Source organism: Mesocricetus auratus, unplaced genomic scaffold (genome assembly GCF_017639785.1).
Source record: "Mesocricetus auratus isolate SY011 unplaced genomic scaffold, BCM_Maur_2.0 Super-Scaffold_100676, whole genome shotgun sequence".
Classification (NCBI taxonomy): Eukaryota; Metazoa; Chordata; class Mammalia; order Rodentia; family Cricetidae; genus Mesocricetus; species Mesocricetus auratus.
The window spans coordinates 87,012,927-87,034,526 of NW_024429266.1; the positions used below are offsets into that span (position 1 = coordinate 87,012,927).

Genomic DNA, 21,600 nt, shown 5'->3' on the forward strand with positions numbered 1-21,600 from the left:
GAAGAAACATGCTATACGTGTGGAGAAAGGAGAGACTTCGGAGATGGTGTGATCGGTGAAGTGCTTGCTGTGCCGTCATGGGGACTCGGGCTCTGATCCCTGGCACCCAAATAAAAAAGCCACATGTGTGGCTGCACATGCCTCAGTCTCAGAAGTGGGAAGGTGACTAGTGCTCATTAGTCAGCCAGTCTACTCAAATCGGGAAGCCTCAGAAAATAAGGTGGAGACCGAATAAGACATTGATGTTTGGCCTCCATACCTGTACACATACACAGTAACGTGCACACACACACACACACACACACAGTATATACACATGAGGGATTTAAGGTAATTCTAGTTTTCCTCTTTGTTCTCTATATCTTTTTACATGTCCCAATGAAAATCTATTTGTATTGCTTTTATAAGCAGGAAAGGATTTTTTTAATTTTTTAATTTTTCAAGACAGAATATCTCTGGGTAGCTCTAGCTGTCCTGAAACTCAATCTGTAGACAGGCAGGCCTCGAACTCATAGAAATCCTCCTGCCCCTGCGCTGGGATTAAAGGCCTGCATTACCACTGCCAGGCTTAAAGCTTTTTATATCAGTTTATTATGCAACCGAGTTTTAGCCCTCAAGTTCCAAACACAAGGTGGCCCTATGAACATGGCAAAGGAAAAGACATGAAAAGCAAGGATGGGAATCACTACCTTTTCATTTCAACTGTTATTTGAAAACATGGCTGCCAAGTCATCTTGAGTCCCTTCGGAGAGAAGCCAGCCTCTTGTGTTCAAGACACCGACTCCCCCGCAGACTTCCGCGGTCCCTCCTCCCGGTCACATTTCCTTCTCTTCCTCAGCCCGTGCAGCCAAACCTTCCCCATGTGCACCTGCGGCGTCTCACACCATCTTCCCAGCAAGCTCCGAACTTCTGTCAAGCGCTCTAGTGTCAGACTTGACTCGGATTGGTGGGACCAAACACCTTTTCATTCAACTTAGAGAGTCACTAGGAGCCCCCCCCCCATTGTATATTCCACAGGCAATAGTGTAGAAGAGACTTTAGACAGACATTCTCAGTTGTGTTGTGAAGGATCTTGATCAACACCTTCCACCCAGCGGTAGCTGTTAGGTTTGAGACTCTCCATGGAAGCTACATGTCAAATCCTACGGCTGCCAGGATGGTTCAATCTTCTTTACAGACACGACTACGACCATGTCTCATACCCCCGGGTGCATGCCTGCCGAGTCTGCCTCTGCCTCCTAGGCTGTAGGAACAGGGTCCTTCTGGTTAACTAAATCTTGTCCCAGCTCAGGCCCTGTCTCCTCACTTGTTAGCATTTCCCCATGCTTCTTTTTTATTTTTATCTTTTTAAGTAAAAGCAGTAAGTTTAATTAGTTAAAAATAAGTTTGGGGGCCAGAAGTTGGTAGTGCACACCTTTAATCCCAGTACTTGGGTGGTAGAGGCAGGTGGATCTCTGTGAGTTCGAGGCCAGCCTGGTCTACAGAGTGAGTTCCAGGACAGGCTCCAAAACAATACAGAGAAACCCTGTCTGGAAAAACCAAAAAAAAAAAAAAAAGTTTGGGGTTTGGGTCAGCATCACTTCTCGGAGCTGATAATTGAACATGTGGGAGGAGTACACCAGGTGCTCCCTGTGCACATCCCACTGTGCCTTCAAGCACTCAGCACAGAGTCCCCTGCCCAGCACCAGGTCAACTTCCAGTCAGCATTGGTAGCTCAGACACCCGCAGGGTATGGAGTCCCCATCCATGCCTACTCCACAGGCACCTCCAGATCAGAGCCTCCTGAGGAGCATGCTGCATGGGGAGCCCAGGAGAGGGGTTGGAAGGGATGAGGGGTTTTTAGAAGGACCACCTGTGAGGTCAGCATCAGAGGCAAAAAGGAGGCAAGAGAGCCACAGGTACCCAGGAAGGGAGAAGGCTCAGGACACAGACAGGCCAGGCGGACAGAAGCAGATCATCTGAAGTTCAGGACTGAGCCCAGCAGGAGGGACTGCTAGACTGGAAACTTGTGGACAAGCAGAGAAGTAAAGGCATAAAATCTTCCCTGAGGGGACAAGGGGCAGGGGCCTGAAGGGCTCCCAAGACCCAGTTGGTTCTTGATCTCTAGGACCAGGTGTTTTGAGGTGTCAATAGGGAAATGGTCCACTAATTTCCGGAACCTTGGGTGTGTCCCACTCTATAATACCAGAGAATATTTCTGCCATATCCTGGGGAGACATGTCAAACTTGAGGAGAACGGGGATAGGGGCTGCTGGCACAACTTGACAGTTATAGAGGTTCCAGGCCTGTTGTGGTTGGATGGTTGGGAAAACAATCCCAGGCTTAGGCTTACAACGATCCAGAACTTCTCATCCCTGTAGTAATGAGGTCTTACCCAGGTGTAGCCGCCAGGGAGTAGGAGCCATAGTGACTTCCCCATGCATCTTAAAGATCCTGTCCCTTTTACAGTTATTGCACAACACACAATAGTTTTCTTATAGCGTGCTCTTTTCTAATTGTTAGTCTTTGGGGACCATTGTGGTCGGTTTTGCTGTGTGTTTTCGTTCTTTTTCTTCTGGCTTAAGCTGTCATGTTATGCAACACAGAAGGGAAGACTTTCAGTTGTCAGCTAGAATAAAAACTTCTGCACTGGAATGGCTGCCTCTGCCAGCCAGGCACTGACCCTAAAGTGATACATCATCTGTGCACACTGAATACTTAAGAGTATCACAGTGTGTATGTGTGTATCTGTGTGTTATCCGACATGTGTCCTCAGGGAGGTCAGCTTTGTGGACTTGGTTCTCTCATTCTGCTCTTATGTGAGGTTCAGGCACCGAGCTCAGCTCACAAGGATTGGGCAGCGAATACAAGCCAAGTGCCTTCATCCATTGGGCCATCTTGCCAGGCCCACATCTGATACTTCTATACCACTGGGGTCTGTTTTTCTTATGTGGTTTTCATATTCAGTATCTTAAAACAAACAAAACCCACAGAACAAACAACAAAACACCTCCATATGTTCTGAACAAACCATTGCAGACTATTTCTCCATACGATTAAACACTTTGATAAAACACTTATGATTAAAAAAAAAGAACAACTCTACGCACTTTCCTGGAAGTAGTTTCTGTTCAGTTTACCTGCTTTTCTCTACTCTCTGTACTGACTTGTTTTTTCTGTGAGATCGTACTAATCCCCATTAAGCTCTCATGAGCTCTGAACGTTCTGGACTTAGCCCGTTGCCCTCTAAGGGTGCTGTTCACAGGCAGTGATAATGGGAATATAGCTCATCCGATGGGGCAAGGTCAGAGAGAGTCTTGTCTCCATTGAAACGCAAAGGATTGAGAAAGTCACCATGCCCCAGGCACGGGGCTACACTGCTATGCTTTAAGTACAACTTGTTCCCAGAGCTCAAGAGCTAGCAACTTGGTACCCAGTGAGGTGGTATTGGCATGGTGGGATCTCTAGGAGATGGGCCTGCTGGAAAGGCAATTATGTCAATTATGTCACAGACACTCTTCTATCATGAGTGAATTCATACTGTTTCCAGAGAGGGGGCAGGTTTGTCGGGTGTACCTTAGTTCTCTTGAGAGTGAGGTTTTTTTTTGTTTTTGTTTTTGTTTTTGTTTTTGTTTTTGTTTTTTGAGACAGGGTCTCTCTGTATGACAGCTCTGGCAGTCCTGGAACTTCTCTGTAGACCAGGCTGGCCTGGAACTCACAGAGATCCCACCTGCCTCTGCTTCCCTAGTTCTGAGATTTAAGAAGTGCTCCCCCATGCCTGACTAATCTTCTTCTTCTTCTTCTTCTTCTTTTTCTTCTTCTTCTTCTTCTTTTTCTTCTTCTTCTTCTTCTTCTTCTTCTTCTTCTTCTTCCTCCTCCTCTTCTTCATCCTCCTCCTCCTTCTTCCTCTTCCTCCTCCCCTCCCCTTCCTTCCTCCTCCACCTTCCTCCTCCTCTTCCTCCTCCACCCTCCTCCTTCTCCTCTTCCAGACAGTTCATAACCCACACTATTCTGGTCTCTGAGACAAGGGTTTGAGGCAGCATTCACTCATGCTATGTGGCAGGTGTCACGTGCAGTGTAAAGAGCGCATGGTGTGAGTTCAGAGCCAAAGCTGCAGTGCAGCTGGGAATTGCCACTCACACGAGCGCTTCCAGAAGCACCTCAGACTCTGTCTGCTTTTGATCTTGATTGAAGTTTTGGTCACTACGCTTTCAGAAATCTTTCCCTGCTGCCATTTTTCCCTCAACTTCCTCATTTAGTTACATGACCCCATATGGGGTTGTAGCCCATGGTTTAAGAAACAGAGGTGTAGCTAGAATGTAGTTATGGCATTCCCATACAATGTGCATCCTCGGGGCTTAATAGTCCTCACCCCAGGCCATTGGTCCTGAGCATACATTTTTAACCAGAACTCATTTACAGTGTGAGGCGCCCTTTCTTCACAGCCTCCTATGGGACTGGCTCTCTTTCCCTCCAGTCTCCCCTTGCTCTTCTCTCACTGTGCTCCTGTTTCCACGGCCACCATTCAGTCCCCCTGATACCTTAGCCTCCTCGTCACAACCAACCCTGGTACCCGCTGTTCTCCCAACCCACAATGCTCTTCCTACCATCTCCTTGGATGTTCTCAGACCTGACCTCAGAAAGACATTCTTGACCTCTGAGCCCGGAACATCTCCTGCTCATTACCCAGCTGTGTAACACCATGCATTTCCTTCACGGCATCTGATGGTGTATATATATGCTCAGCGAACACACAGCTTTCTGCCTCTACTGGAACTCCTTGAAAATAGAGGATCTGGAGTGACGTGTTTAGCTTACTTTTTTAATCCTCATAGCTTAACACAGGGCCAGGAATATCACAAGCATCCAATAAAACTCATCCTGTGCCATTTTTGTCTATCATCTGATAAACATTTGTGGTGTACCTGCTATGTGCCGCACCGTGCTACACGCCGGGCACACACTAAGATAAAGGGCGGTGTTTCTGCTCTCACGTCACTGTGATAGAGGGAGTGGGCAATCGCATTGCCACAGAAAACAATAGAAATACTGAGTCAAGCAAATGAGCACGGTACACTGCTATGAGTATTTAAGAGGGGTTTTTCTTTTCTATTTTTTTTTCAGGTTTTGGAGACAGGTTTTTTCTGTAGCTTTGGAGCCTGTCCTGGAGCTTGCTCTGCAGACCAGTCAAGCCTGGAACTCACAGAGATCCGCCCACCTCTGCCTTCTGAGTGCTGGGATTAAAGGCGTGTGCCACCACTGCCCAGCTAAGATCAGGGATTTTTCTATTTTATTCTACTTAATATAGAATGTAAAAATGTAAAATTCAAGTTTTCTTTACAATGTGTGTGTGTGTGTGTGTTATGCATGTGTGTGATGTATACATGTATGTGTAGAGGCCAGCGATGGACATCAAGTGTCTTTCTCGGCTGCCTTTCACCTTATCGTTCGAGACAGAGTCTTTCATTGAACCTGGAGCTCACTGACTTGGCTAGGCTGGCCAGCCAATGAGCTGCAGGAATGTGCCTCAGTGCCCCTGGAACCCTGCCAGGCTTTTCCATGCCCACTGGGGATCCAAATCCAGGCACTTCTGCTTGTGTGGTAGGCACTTTGTCACTAAGCCATCTCTCCAGAACCTAAAAATACCTTTGAGGCGAAATTCACAGAACACACAACTCATCCATTCAAATGATACATGTTTACAGCGTTTGGTGCAGTCAGGGATGAAGTCATCACACGTTCCAAAACACTTTCATTGCTCCCCGGTCCAAGACTCATCATTCCCCTAGACCAGTGGTTCTCAACACTTGTAATGCTGCAACCCTTTAATGCAGTTCTTCATGCTGTGGAGACCCCCAACCATAGAATTATTCCATTGCTGCATCGTGACTGCAATGTTGCTACTGTTATGAACGGTAATGTAAACATCTGTCATGCAGTGTATCTTATATCCAATGACCCCTGTGTGGGTTGTGACCCGTAGGCTGAGAACAATTGCCCTAGACTAACACCCACATCTTTCTCAGCCCAAGGTAACCACTAATCCACTTCCCATCTCCATGGAGTTACCCAGTCTGAGCATCCCATATTAATGAATTGCATAACATTTCCTAGTGTGCAATTGGATCTTTTCATTCAGTGTATTTTCAAAGGTTTATTCACCCCATCACCCCGTCTCTTTCTTCAGACTCATGGAGCCCAGGCTGGCCTCAGATTCACTATGTAGTTGACAGTGATCCTTCCACATCCAGCTCCCAAGTGCTGACATCTCTTTGGTGCTGAATAATATTCCATTATAGTAAGTGGGGTTGGGGTTTTCTTTTTCTGTTTTTTGTTTTGTTTTGTTTTATACCCACCCAGAAACAAAATACTATTGTACTCCCCACCCCCTTCATAGCCAAACAAATTCACTATGACAAGTTTCTAGAACAAGGTGACTGTAAACTTTGGCTGAGTCTCACAAGGATGGCAGCTGTGTTTGGAAAGCTGCCTTTTATGAGTGAATTTATTCACTCAGCTCACTTAGTCTATTTAGTATTTCTGACTGGAAAACGGAAGTGATTCTATTTTGGCATCCTCTGTCTTTCTCTTGCTTGGGTCTCTACTGACTTGCTGTGTAAAATTATGCAAGTTACTTTAGCTCTGTTTGTTTAACTCCTGCGTGCTCTGTGAAATAAGCCCAGTCCAGCCTGCTTGTTTGCCAAGGCTGTTTGGAGACAATTTTTCATACGATATGCATCACCAGCTCCCACAGAAGGCAGAAGGAATTTGATGTGTGGGGGTTGTCTGGGATCCAGTCCAAAATTAGTGCTCATCTGGAAGAAATATGGACGCCTGATACTTTCTTGCTGGTCTTTTATTTGTTTTCACTTATTGCTTTCCCTTTAAGGAACTTTGCAAGTCTTTATCCTTTTAGTGTTCTTTTCTATATAAGGGTGGCCATTTCTTTTGTAAAAAGACTGAAACGAGAAGAACCGTCTGATGCTTGTATTAACTGCGTATCAAAGAGTAATTTGTCTGACCTAGTTTTGTGACCTGGGGAAGGTCTAACATTCAGAATTTGTTCCTCATCCTCTCCTCTCCTCTCTCCTTCCCTCCCTTCTCCTCTCCCCCCCTTCCCTCATTTCCTCTCCTCCTCCTGTCTCTTCTCCTCTCCCAAGACTGGCCTCTCTAGGCCCCAGCTTGGGACATGAAATCCAACCAGATGTATCATTCATGTGCTCATGCAATGTGCTTTGCGCGATATGCTGAAGGAAAAAAGCACAGATCTTTTCGCTTTCAAGCTCTCCGCTGGCTGATGGTTGCAACAGGGGAAGGTCAGGAAAATAGCGCATGCCAAGAGCGGCAAAAAATGGACGTGCTGAGGACAAAAACAAGAGCGGAGGTTTCTGCTCTGTGGGACGACAGGCTCCTTCTGAGAGGACAGACAGAGCTTTTAAAGGAGGGGCAGGAAACAACACATCAACTTTCCCAGCTGGAGTCTTCAGGATGTGGACCACGGTCACCCGAGGTGTGAAGAGCAGCTGTGAAAACTAGACTTGCACAAGTAGGAGGGGGTCTTCTCAGGCTGCACACGGAATCTGTTGACTGTTTAAGCATCGGGAAGACAGTGAAGGCCTTTGGCATACTGCACACTTACACTAGCCCCTGGGTAGAAAGATGAAGGATTGGCAAGAGAGAGTCCAGGCCGAGAGACCACACAAGAGGTTGGTACCCGGGTACAAACGAGGCAAAGGGAATGGGAAAGAGGTGACTAGATGCTACAACAGGCCTTGAAGTCTGTCTAGGTGTGGGGCAGGCAGTGCGAACACCTCCTGGCTCAGACCTCCTTTCTCTGAGGGGTACCGGGAGGAACCAAAGTTATAAACACCTCCTCCAGTGACGCCAGGTGGTCGGCTCCGGCCTCCGATTAGCTACTCTGGCCGCCAATCCCGGAGGAGGCGGCGCCGTCCCGGCCGCTCGGGCTCCGAGTGTGGCCGGCGGCGCGGGCCGAGAGCCAGGGAAGCCGGCGGAGCCGGGTAGCAGGCGAGGCCGGGACATCGGGCGCCGCCGCAGAGGTAGGCAGGTGGGCAGGGCGCGGGGTCCGGTGGCCTCGGGGACCCTCCCCTCGGGGACGAGCCTCTGGGCTCCCACTCGCCGGGGACCACTCCGTCCCGGGTCGCCGTCGAGGAAGGGGGCGGCGGGACCAGCGGAGCGGGAGGGCGATGCAACGCAGTGCGCCCCGCCTCGGCCTGGGTCCCGAGTCGCCAGCACGAGCCGGCGGGGGACGGCACTACGTACCCCGGGCTCCTGTGACGTTCTGTTAGAAAAGCCGGGCCCGGGCTTGTGGCACCGCGGGGGTCGTCCGGCGGGCGCGCTGCGGGGCAGCCCCGCGTCCCCGCGCATCGTGGGTCCCATCGGCGATGCTGCGGTTCGGCCTGCACTTCTGGGAGAGCGGTGCCGTGAAGCAACACCACCGGGACTGAAGTTCTGCTTTTCATTTTTAACACCTCCACTTGCTCGACCACCCGACTCCGGAGTGCCCTAAGGTGACAGACCCTGAAATGAAGCCCTGTCTCCCTTCCCCACCCCCTCCCCGAGAAGTTGAGACATTTGCTTTGCAAAAACTCTCCTCGTGCCAGGCTACCTGCAGGTCACTGGCTTCTTTGTGAAAGTCCCAGGCTTTGCAAGCCTGGACCTCCCGGCTATGCGTGTGTCCAAGAGGAGTGTGGAGCACAGGCAGGCTGCTCTGGGCAGTGCGGCCGATGGGCAGCCGTGGCCCAAGTAGGTCTAGGTGGTGGTGAGGGTCTTTAAATCAGGACTGCTTCAGCTTAGTTAAGAAAGACAGCTCTTCTGCACTGGGGGGAGGCGGGAGAAGAGGGAAGGGGGAATGACACAGCTCACAGCCAAAACTGATCCTAGAGCCTATGAAGGGTTTGCGAGTTTATCCAGACTTCATCAACGTGAGCCTAGGTAGCAGTGTCCGTCTTCCCTCCTCATGTCTCTCCCTCTTTCTTCTCCCCTCCTTTTTAGGATTTGGGAAAGAAACAGGAAGTCAGCAATTCAGAGAAAAGAGCATTCACTCCACAACTGTAAACAGTTTATTTTGTGTCAGTAAATACTTCCAAAGTCGCCCGGAGGGCTTTGGAAAACCTGGGCGTTTTCCTGCCCCACTACAGAGAAGGTAGAGCCCCTTAGCATTCAAAACTTAGATAGGGCAGTTTTAGAAGTGGATTAAACTTCCCGAAGCTGTCCAGTTGTGTCACCACGGACGGTGAAACTCTTCAGACATAGCGTAGCGTTCTTAGCTACTCAAGGTGGTGACTTCGTGTTCCAGCTATCTTCTGCCTAGTCGCAGGATTACAGAGTGACACAAAGAAATCACATGTCTAGACCTTGGGCGGTCACAAAACCAATCTGCAGTTTTTAGTTTCTTTTATTAATTATGACAGTTATTGGGGACTGAAGGTGTCAAATCCAAGTTTGATAATCTTAAAGCTTTTCCACTCCATCATAAAACTGTATAATTACCACAACTAAAGAAAAATAGATGAATTCAACTTCTAATTTCTGATATCATTTTCATAGCAAAGTTCTAGGTAAGAGCTATGTACTATATTTTTCATAGTTGAGGTTAACAGTTACTTCTCTATTATTTGAGTTGTTGGTGAGATTCCTGGCATGGATAAGCACTCATAATGAACGGTTAAACCTGCAAATGTGGTCTTAGTATATACCCATTCTTTCCTTTATTTGTTTGCATATGAACTTTTTAATTGAGATACAATTCACAAACCATAAAATTGACCCTTTGGAAGTGTATATATAATCCAAGGGATGTGGGTATATTTGCAAGGTTGTGCACTTATCACCACTATCTAATTCTAGAATAGTTTCTTCACCCCCACCCTCCAAAACATAGACTTCTTAGTAGTCAGTCCATAGTCGTTCCCATAGTCCTTGGCAACCATTGACCTGTTTTCTGTCCTTCTGGGTCTGTTCTGAACATTTCTTCCAATGTGTGACCTGGAGCTGTGGACCATAGGATAACTTTAAACAGCTGAGGAACTAACTGTTGGGCCAGCTGAGGAACTGTTGGATTATTTACAAAGCCGTCTTGACTTGTTTGCGGTACCAGTGACATGCAGAAGTTCCAGTGACTGCACATTCTCATCAATCCCTCTTAGTCCACATTCGTTTTCATTTCATTATATTGCACTAATTTGGGGTGAAGTGGAGTGTCATCACCAGTTTGATTTTTCAGTTTTTGATTTTTTTCTTGTAGTTAATGATGCTGAGAACTTTTTATGTGCTTATTAACCATTTATACATTTCCTTTGGAGAAGTGTCTGTTCTTATAGTTTGTGTGTGTGTGTGTGTGTGTGTGTGCGTATTTTGGGGCATGCTTGCATGCGCAAGTACATGTGTGTATTTGTGCTAGTTACCTTTCTATTTTTGTGATAATTACCATGACCAAAAGCAGCTTGGGAAGGAAAGGGGTTAGTAATCCATCATGAGGGTAAAGCAGGAACCTGGGGGGTGGCGTGCAAGAACTGAAGCCGAGACCATGGAGGAGTGTAGCTGTCCTCTGTAGTTGCCCCACATTGGGCGCCATCTTTGGGGGGCTTCAGTCAGGTTCACTGGGTTGCCATCTCGACTGTTCTGTATCTGTATCTTTTCCTTAGTATCTTTACCTGCTGATTCCTCAATCCACACTCCCCCTCTCAGGAAGAACCAGGCAAGCTGACTGGATCCAACTGAAGCCCCTCAAAGACGGGTTCCTGCAGAGGAGTGCTGCTTATGGGTTTTCTCCTCATGCTGTGCTCAGCCTGTTTTCTTATACAATTCAGTAACTGCCCAGGGGTGGCACAGCTCCCTATGGGGTGACCACACAGGTTTTTGTCAAGCTGACACAAACCACATCGCTACTAAAGTATAACCTTTCCTCTCTTGCTTAAGTCAGTCATCAACCTTTAATAAAGGAAATGTCTTACAGACTTGCCTACAGGCAGTCTGGATGGAGATATTTTTCTTGATTGAGGTTCCTGATAACTCTAGCTGCTGTCAACTTGATAAAAAACAAAACAACAAACAAACAAAAGAAAAACCAACTAAAACAGTTGATGCCTTGTCAACTTGACATAAAACACCACTATTAAACCATAACCTTTTCCCAAGATGCCGTGTTAATATTAATATGACAATATAAAATATTCCAACTCTTAAAAGTCCCATAGCCTTTAAAAATATCAACATTTAAAATTCCAAAGTATTTTTAAAATATTCAAAGACTCTCCAAAAAAATCCAAGTCTTTTAACTGTGAGTACCTGTAAAATAAAAAAAAAAATAATGGGTTGGAAAGATGGGTCAGCAGTTAAGAGCATTGTCTGCTCTTCCGGAGGTCCTGAGTTCAATTCCCAGCAACGGCATGGTGGCTCACAAACCACCTGTAATGAGATCTGGCGCCCTCTTCTGGTGTGCAGACATACATGCAGACAGAACACTGTGTATATATTAAGTAAAAAAAAAAAAAACAAACTTATTTTCTTAGTCCACTAGGGAAGAACTAGAACACAGTCACTCTCAACCCAAATAAAACCAGAGTCCAACCATGTAAAACTTGGTGTCACTCATGTTCTTCCAGAAGCCCCACCTCTGATTCTGCCTTTCAGAGAATATGAAGCATGTGTCCTAGGTTGAGGCCGGCTTCACCTTAGCTTCTCCTGTTTCTGGGTGGTTGTCCCTGAGTACTGGTATCTCAAACACTCCGCTGCAACTTGAACAGCAACTTCACCAATAGTCTAGGCTCACTTCAGGGACTTGGACCCTGCTACGTGGTGACAAGCCACAACTTGTCTCCATGAACACTTCAGTCTTGGGGCGTCTACTACAACTGAGTCAGCACCTTCAACATCGACCTCTTCTGGCCTCTCACAGTGCCGAGGGTCAGCTGCTCTCCATGACCCTACCAAGCCTTCAAAACCAGTACCACCTGGGCACTGGGTGACGTTATCAGGTTTAGATGCCAGCATGGGTTGTAGTCTTGGTCTTCTCTGGACCACAGCTTCTGTGTGCTTCCCTGAGGAAATCTTACTAGAAAACTTTACCACAGTGGTACTGGTCTCTTAATTAATCACTGATAATTTCTCAGTTCCAGCTAGTCATGATTGATCGTCCAAGTAAAGCAAAGGTTTCACTTTAGTGGTTCTGGTCTCTTCCTAACCACAACTGATCCTTCATGCTCAGCTGCCCCAGATTCTTAACTCAAAGTATTGAACGACCTTAACAGAGTCTTTAAGGTTCTCTCAAGCTTCCTTCTGGAACTTCACAAGCCAGGCCTCCGTTGTCTTTTCTTTCTTTCTTTCTTTCTTTCTTTTTTTTTTTTTTTTTTTTTTACAAGACAGGGTTTCTCTGTATTGTTTTGGAGGCTGTCGGTCCAGCCCGTCCTCGAACTCACAGAGATCCACCTGCCTCTGCCTCCCGAGTGCTGGGATTAAAGTCGTGTGCCACCACCGCCCGGCTCCGTTGTCTTTTCTACTCTTAGCATTCTTATCTTCCATGCTTCACTGAGCTCTGAGTGCTGAAGAACTTTTCCAGCCTAAAGTTCCAAACTCCTTCCATGATACTTAAAAACCAACATGGCCAGGTCAATCTTAACAATAATCCATGCTCTGATATAGCCTCTGTCTTAGTTCCGGTTTGTTTCTATTGCTGTGATAGAACACCATGACCAGAAGCAGCTTGGGGAGGAAAGGATTGCCTCAGTTTACAGCTCTCTGATCACACACTCCATCACTGAGGGAGGTCAGGGCAGGAACCCAAGACAGAAGCCCAGAGGCAGGACTGAGGCAAAGGCCATTGAGCAATTCCAATTGCCAACTTGATTCTCATGACTTGCTCAGCCTGACTTCTTATGTAGCTCTGGACCGCTTACCCAAGGGCAGTCTAGAAAATACCCTACCATCTGAGGGAAGGCACTTTCTCTTTCGAGGGTTGAATCTCATGGTTGCACGGCCACCACTTGGCCAGGTAAACCATCTTCTCAGCCCCTAACTTTGCCTACATTCTAAATTTAGATTGTCGGTTTTAATTTTTTTTTCAAGATAGGGTCTCAGTATGTAACACGGGCTGTCCTGGAACTCACTTTGTAGACCAGGATGGCCTCAAACTCACAGAGGTCCTCCTGCCTCTGCCTCCCGAGTACTGGGTCATCAAGCCTGACAGGTTGTCTTTTTTATTTATTGAGTTGTTTGAATAATTGACCTATTCCGGAAACAAGTCTCTTATCAGATACTTCCAAATCTTTTTCTACCTTTTTGTGGGACATTTTTGCAAGTTCTTCATAGTTTCCTAAGAGCGGTGGTTCTCAGCCTGTGGGTTGAGACCCCTGCGGGTGTCACACTATATCCTGTATGTCAGATATTTACATTAGGATTCATAACAGTAGGAAAATTACAGTTCTGAAGAAGCAATGAAGTAATTTTATGGTTGGGGGGGTCACCACAACATGAGGAGCTGTATTAAAGGGTCACAGTGTTAGGAAGGTTGGGAACCACTGCTCATAATTCTTAAATTTTGATGAGGTTTCATTTATCAGTTTTCTGATTTTTAGAGCTTTGGGTTACATTTAGGCCTTTGATTTACCTCATGCTAATCTGTGTATCTGGGATGAGGGAGGGAACTAAACTCATCCTTCTGCCTATGGAGATCCAGTTGTACCACATCTTTTGTTGAAAATGCCATTACCTTCCCTGTTGAATGGTCTAGGTACTCTTGTCAAAAACGAACTGATTGTAAACACGAGGTTGTCTTTCTGGACTAACCTTTCTTCTGATGACGTCTCTCTCCACTCGTCTGTCTTGGGTAGCATAGCTTTGTATCAAGCGTGGAAGTTTGAATATGTGACTCCTTAAGCTTTTCAAGATTGTTGGGTTACCTTTGGCCCCTTAAATTTTCTAGGTGAATTTTAGGATAGACTTGCCAGTTTCCAGAAAAAAAAATGAGTTGGAATATTCACAGTTATTGCACCACTTATCCGTTTGCAAGTCTTGTCACCTACACAGATTGCAGTCCATGAACATGCCATTTCTTCATTTATTCAGGCTTGATGTCTTTCCCTGATGAAGTGTAGTTTTCAAAGTACAGATCCTAGTTTTGTTAAGCTTCCTAAGTGTTTTACTTATTGTCATGTTAACATAAATGGAGCATTGTATTAATTTTGGGGTTTTTCTTTGCTAGTGTATAGAACTTGGTTTATGCATATTGATGATTCCTGAAAACTTACTTACTAGTTCTAATAGGGTGTGTGTGTGTGTGTGTGTGTGTCTGTTTCTTAGAATTTTCTATGTCCATGATCATATCCTCTGCAAATAGTTTTACTTCCTTTTTAAACCTAAAAACGTTTTATTTTATTCTTGCTTTGACTACATGTAATATGGTAGAGCAGAAGTAGTGAGAGCAGACATTTTTGCTTTGGTTGGTCTCATGGGGAATTACTCAGACACTGATGGCTTTTGGAGTTGTCCCTTATCAGGATGAAGAACTTTCTTTCTATTCCCGATATGTCAAATGCTTTTCTTATGAAGAGATGTTGGGTTTTGCCAAACTTTTTTGTGTGTGTTGTTGAAATGATCATTTTTTTGTCCTTTATTCTTGTGACACGTGGCCTTGATTTATTTTCATTTGTTGGAAAGCATTTATGCACTATTTATGCTATTTTTAAAACTATAGGCTAACAATGTAAGTTATTGGCAAAGCACTTGTCTTCCATGTACAGAGTTCAGATCCCAAAAAATCAAGGTAAGAAAGGCAAATACTTTTTACACTGGGACATAAAAGTTATTCTAACTGTAGAGGAAAACTTACCCAACATGAAATAGATTACATTGCTTGAGGTAGAGCAATGTCCATATTTTTCTGCATAGTTTTTTGAATCACTTAAGAATTAAGAATGTCATCAGGTGGTGGCGGCTCATGTCTTTGATCCCAGCACTCCTGAAACTGAGGCAGGTGGATCTCCGTGATTTCAAGGCCAGCCTGGTCTGTACAGCAAGTTCCAGGACAGCCAGGGCTACACAGAGAAACCCTGTCTCGGAAAACAACAGCAACAACAAAACTAACAACAACAACAAAAGGAATTAAGAATTTCTATTTTATTAGTTTTTAAAATCAAAGAAAAAAATTATCTGTTTTTCTTTCCCTATATCCCCACTAAAGCTAATAGGAAGGTGAAGCCATAGTAGAATGGAGAAGTTTGTGATACCAAGATGAAACATTAATAATAAATGTTAATCTAGTGAATGAAAATGTTCATAAAGCTGATGTTAACAACAACAACAACAAAACCCAGAAATAAATAGAGTCAGGATTCCATAAAACCAGGAGAATTCTTGCCAGCTCTACAGTGATGTTTCTGCCATCTGTGGCCAGGATGTAGGGGTATCTGAAAGGTTTGAAGTTGGTAGGGGTGACTGTAACAAAAATTGTTGCCTCTGTAGAGCAATTATTCATTTATTTCTAAATTATGGAGTGATAATTCCAGTACTAAAGTGAAAACTATGCTAAGCACAAATCACTTATTTTTGTGTTTAAGGAAAAGTGAGTCTTTAGTAGCTTGTGTGGTTTTGTTTGGTTGCTTGTTTTTCTTTGAGGCAGTCTAATGATGTAGTCTTGACTGACCTGGACTGTGGAACTTCTGTGCAGCCCAGGGGAGCCTTGAATGTACCATAATCTTCCTGCCTCAGCCTGCCAAGTGCTAAGATTATAGAGGAAGCTTGTAGCATGCAGTATTTAAACATTGGCATTATGTTTAGGGAATAGGACATACTACAGTAAATATGAGGGGGGGAGGAGATGTGGTTCTATGTTTTTTAGAAAACAAAAGAATACTATCATGCAGGTCAACAGCCGACTCTTCGGAACCCTGAGATTTAATCATCTTGTGTTCTCCTACACTTGGGCCTGGCTCCTTCAGGAAATTTGTTCCTAACGCTGATTTCATCAATTCATGGCGAAGGTCCTTCAGAAATACAGTTAGGCCAACAGAACATTAATGAACATTTAAAACTACTTTCTTGATTCTCAGAGCCAGAAGTGGCCATGCTTCTGAAATCAGGCTTGCAAGACAGCCTCCCTGGCCTGGCCCTGCCTCCTCTCCAGGGAAGCTTCCCCCATTAACATTCAAAAGGACAGTTAATATCACAGAAAACACCAAGACCAGATTTACTAGACTGTTGATGACATCAGATTCCATCTTTATTTGTTTGTCTTCTTACCCCAAATGGAAATGTACTTATCAGGCTTCTAATAACTTCCCTGTTTAAATAAGCCAGAGGCTTTCGGGGTTCAGAGGCAACCTGGACCCACACACATCCAAAGTGGTACCAAGTTATCATGTTAGTGCAAATCTTTAACCCAGGAATGGTATTTCCATAGATTATTTTATCATATTACCAAGGCATTGTGGTATGTCTACAAATCTGGGAGCATGAATTATGAGTGGATAGGCTTTTAAAGTCCTACTTGGGGCTGGAGAGATGGCTCAGCAGTTAAGAGCACTGGCTCCATTTCCAGAAGTCCTGTGCTCAATTCCTAACAACCACAGGGTGGCTCACAGCCATCTGTAATGGGATCTGACTCCCTCTGCTGGTGTGCTTGAAGACAGATCACTTACATACATAAAATAAGTAAAAAATAACAAAGTCCTACCTGTTGGGAAGAATAAAAAATTCAGCAGTCTGTCTGGGCTGTGCTATCATTCTATTGAAGCAGCATTATTTCATTTATCCCTCATAGCATGTCCATGAAGGCTGAGATTGTTAGCATCTGCTTTGTTTGTTTTGTTTTTTGTGGTTTTTTTTTTTGCCATGGGTAAATTGATACAGAATTAAGCATCTGGATGTGGCTCCAAGCCCTGACTTCTTGTCTGTCATTAGTTTTTGCAAACCGTAGCAAGTGCTGGTCTTGGCGTAGACTCTAGAACTTGTCTGTGGATAGCATTCAATGGTGCGTGGAGGTATTGTCAATGCTAATGTGTGTGTTGTTTAACTGTTTGCTTTCTTTCTTTCTAGAAGAAACATGGCAGAGCTCTCTGAGCCAGAAGGACCGGTAGATTGGAAAGAACGATGTGTAGCTCTGGAGGCTCAGCTCATGAAATTCCGAGTTCAAGCAAGCAAGATCCGAGAGCTCTTAGCAGAGAAAGTAAGCTCCTTTCCAGAACTTGTGTTGCTGTCAGTTGCTGGGTCTCTGTTTCTGTTTGTTTGTTTGTTTTGTTTTAATATTTTTAAAAATTTTATTTATTTTATGTATATGGTGCATATAAAGCTTACATGTCAGAAGAGTGCATCAGATGACTTTGAGCACCATGTGGTTGCTGGGACTTGAACTCTGCTGGAACAGCAGCCAGTGCTCTTAACCACTGAGCCATCTCGCTAGCCCCATGGGTCCCTGTTTTATATGTATTAGGTAATCCCATTACTCCTGGAGTCAAACATTCTAAAAATAATGACTATAGTTTAACTTTTATGAAGTATTTGAGGCCACATTTGACATATTCTTTCACCAAATATGGGACAAACAAAACATTTATTTGTGAGCACTAGTGGAATCTGGAAATACTACATGTTTAATGAAGACAGAGTTCATTCATTACAAAGAGAAGGCTATAATTTATTCACCTCATTAAAGGAATTTAATAGCATTTTGATTCACTTTCTGTTGAAGGATATAATTTTAAGCCAACTATGGTACCAACAGCTTGTTATCCCAGCATTAGGCAAGTTTAAGGCTAGCCTGAGCTAAACAGCAAGACCCTGTCTCAATAAAACAAAACAAACAAAAATAATTTGAAAGTAATTATAGGAGAAAACTTTTTGATAGTGTTTATGTATATAAAATGTATTTATAATATCTTTAAAAGTAGGTGCCTGCTTAAAAATTTCTACTAACTATATGTTACAAAATTATCATTTGGGCTAGAATTGAATTCAGTACAGTCATAGTCTTCTAGTAATAGTTCTAATAATGTAATTAGAATTTTTATCACAGGGATTGTTTTTATGTATATCTATACCTACCTATATCTCTATATCTATCTCTATATCCATCTATATCCTTTATCTATCTATCTATCTATCTATGTATCTATCTATCTATCTATCTCTATGTCACAGTTGTCTCTGTAAGCAAAACAGCCCGTGTCTCTAATTGCTGGGAACATGGATTCTAGACTTTGCCTTCTGATATGATATCCTGTTAGTTTCCTTTCTAATACTATGATGAATACCATGAACAAAAGCAACTTGGAGAGGAAAGGGTTTATTTGGCGATTGTGTCTGGATCACACTCCATCACCAAGGGAAGTCAGGGCAGGAATTCCAGCAGAAGCTGAGGCAGGAACTGTAGAAGAATCCCACACTGGTTTGCTTTCAGCTTCATGTTCAGCTACATTTCTTACATTTACCAGAATCACCTTGCCAGTGTGGCACTGCCCACAGTTACCTTTGGCCCCCACATTAATCAGAAAGCATGAAAATGCCCCCACAGGCCAATCTGAGGCTTGAGCTTCCCTCGTCCCAGACACGTGTAGGTCTATGCCATGTTGACAAAGACGGATACCTATGTGCCATGTGTGACTATGGAATATTTCCACTCTCGAGTTCAAACTGAAGAATGTTGCAAATGTAAAATACACTGTGGGGTTCAAAATTTTTTTAATGAAACGATAAAACAGTTCAGCAATAATTATTATACTGTGTGTACTGGCTGGCTTTATGTGTCAGCTTGACAAGTTAGAGTCATCAGAGAGGAAGGATCCTCAGCTGAGGAAACGCCTCCATGAGATCCAGCTGTAAGGCATTGTCTCAGTTAGTGATCAATGGGAGAGAGCCCAGCCTATGGTGGGTGGTGCTTTCCTGGGGGTAGTGGTCCTGGGTTCTATGAGAAAGCAGGTTGATCAAGCCAGGGGAAAGAAGCCAGAGCGGAACCCCTCCATGGCCTCTGCATCAGCTCCTGCCTCTGGGCTCCTGCCTCTGGGCTCCTGTCCTGACTTCCTTCAGTGACGGACAGCAGTGTGGAAGTGTATGGCAAATAAACCCTTTCCTCTCCAACCTGCTTTTTGGCCATGGTGTTTCATCGAAACCGTAGTAACCCTAACTAAGACAGTGTGTCAACAGTATTTTGGATATTGAGTTAAATGAACAATATTATAGAATTCATTTTGCTTTTTTATTATATGTTTTAGAGAGTTTAAAATCGACTTGTGTCTCTCATAATTCTGGATGATGTTACCTAGACAGATGGATGAGTGGTATCCCTGGTAACTGTCCAGAAGAATTTACAGGTGTTGTCTTAAACTACAATTCACATTCTTTTGGGATACAAACTGGTCCATGTGCCTCTTCTCTGTAAAAGCCTTGTATCTTTCTTTCCTGTTGACCAAGAATTCCCTGGAAGTGTCCTAGAAAATTCAGTAAAACATCATTTTATGTGAGCCTTCCTATATTTCATTCTTAGCTTCTTTTAGGTGGAGAGACTAAGGTGACTCTGCCCTGCCTGCTTCACAGTGACTCAGTGCCAGGCTCTGTGGAATGGACTGCCAAAGTTAAAGTCGTCTATTTGTTAATTTTAGGATAAAAATTAAATCTTGACTCTAGTTTATAGTTAAGGGAAGCTTAACTCAAAGCTAATTGTCATCTGGGAGGTGTTATTTTTTCCCCTCCCTTCAATATAAAAGTCATTTCTCATGTTGAAAAGTGATTCTATGACCCCAACCACCGAGACACTGATTTTTATGTAGCTGTATCAGTTATTTCCCTGTGGCTAATGTGCGTGGTACACCTCCCAGGTATTGCCTTTGCTTTTTTGATTATTGATCTGTATGCTATTACATTTACTCTTTTTTTCAGTGAATGAGCATTAAAAGGAGCATCAGTTCAAAATTGCTGTGGCTTTTTCCTCCCCCTCCCCCTCCTCCTCCTCCTCCTCCTCTTCTTCTTCTTCTTCTTCTTCTTCTTCTTCTTCTTCTTCTTCTTCTTCTTCTTCTTCTTCTTCTTCTTCTTCTTCTTCTTCTTCTTCTTCTTCTTCTTCTTCTTCTTCTTCTTCTCCCTGTCTTCCTCCCCTTCTCCTCCTCCTGCTCCTCCTCTCTTTTATAACTCTGGATTTAGGCCTTTGGAAGATCTAAGAGATGCAGTCATTCATGTGTATTTTACACATTGGAAAGTGACTATGTGTGCCAATTCCTAGTAAACACTCTCGACATTGAAATTAAAGACCTTCACAGTGTTTTTGTTATATTCCATTATTAAGTATTTTTCTCAGGTTTAAAAAATATTTTGCTATCCACCTATGTTTTAATGAAAATGCCAAATATTTATTGACTTATCATGTGTTAAATATTTTATAGGTATAATATACTAAATTCATCTAACAACTTGTGAAGTTATGCATTTTGTCTCCATTTTATGAATGAAAAAACTAATGCTTAATATGGCTAGTATGTATTCTAAGTAATACATACTTTGATCTTCCCAATAATTTTGTGAGGTAGATACTAATATTATCCCTGTTGACACAAGGGGATAATTAGGCACAAAAAAGTTATTTAGCTTGCCCAAGTTCATACCAAAAAGAAAGTGGTGGAACCAACTTTTAAACCCAGATTTTCTGTCTTTGAAGCCTTCTGTTACCCCCCTGTTGCTTCCTCTGGTCTATCTGCCCACTCTTCTGTTCTTTCTTCTAGTCCATAATGCAACAAAGAAATCATCACTGTGTGTTAGTTGTATATATGTTTGCAGTAATGGCCATTTATGTAACGGTACATATTTTTCAAAGCAAGCCCTATTGCACTGTTGGTAAGTGCCAGACTGAGTCAAACATTGCATTCCTGAGATGAGTCGGGTCCACCTACAGTTTGTTGGGACCAGCAAACTCAGTGCTACCCCCACAACATAGTTCACACCTTCTCCCAATGTGAGTGCAGCCCCAAGGCTAAAGATTCTTGAGAGAATACTAATTTGTTTCTTTAGCTCTTTGCCAGAAACTGTAGCCAGCTGTCTCCTGGAGCAATTCTGGTTCTTAGCTTTGTTTTATTGGCTGTGGCACAGAAGCAGCCAACTCTGAGTGCTGACTGTGGTTCCCAAGCTTTTAAAACTGTGGCCTTAAGCTAGTTTAAACTCCACAGGAACCCTATGGGGGTAATTGTCATGGTTTCTAAGCTATAGATCACAACATTGGGGCTTAGAATAAACGGTTGTTCACTGTTATTACTCAGCTAACAAATTTCAGAGCTGCCATCGAATCATGCACCTTTCAGATTAGTTGGCAGGCAACTAGGTGTATTTGGTGCAAAGAGATAACCCACTATTGCCTTCTCCCTTCCCCCATCCCCCTCCTTCCTTGTTGTGTTGAAGGCCTTGTCCAGTTAGTCAAACTGAGCTAAATCCCTAGCCTCTCTTATATCTCTGTGAGTAGATTATGCTTGTTAATTGTAGGGAGACTTGAATTTTTGTTGGTCAGTTTTGATTTTTCTTTTTTTAAAATTTTTTCTGTTTTGGTTTTTGAGACAGGGTTTCTCTGTATAACAGCTCTGGCTGTCCTGGAACTCCTTTGCAGACCACACTGGCCTCGAACGCACAGAGATCTGC

At 43.9% G+C, this 21,600-nt stretch overlaps 1 protein-coding gene across 2 annotated transcripts in view; it reads left to right on the forward strand.

The window, feature by feature from the left end:
- The first annotated feature begins 8,305 nt into the window (after positions 1 to 8,305).
- The window catches only part of Plekhh2 (pleckstrin homology, MyTH4 and FERM domain containing H2), a 97,693-nt gene continuing 84,398 nt past the window's right edge, over positions 8,306 to 21,600 (forward strand). For both annotated transcript variants that reach the window (XM_040737694.1, XM_040737695.1), the window contains exons 1-2: positions 8,306 to 8,507; positions 17,029 to 17,158. In XM_040737694.1, the coding sequence (XP_040593628.1) occupies positions 17,036 to 17,158 (123 nt within the window). In that variant the 5' untranslated portion in view covers positions 8,306 to 8,507; positions 17,029 to 17,035. The remainder of the gene's footprint in view (positions 8,508 to 17,028; positions 17,159 to 21,600) is intronic.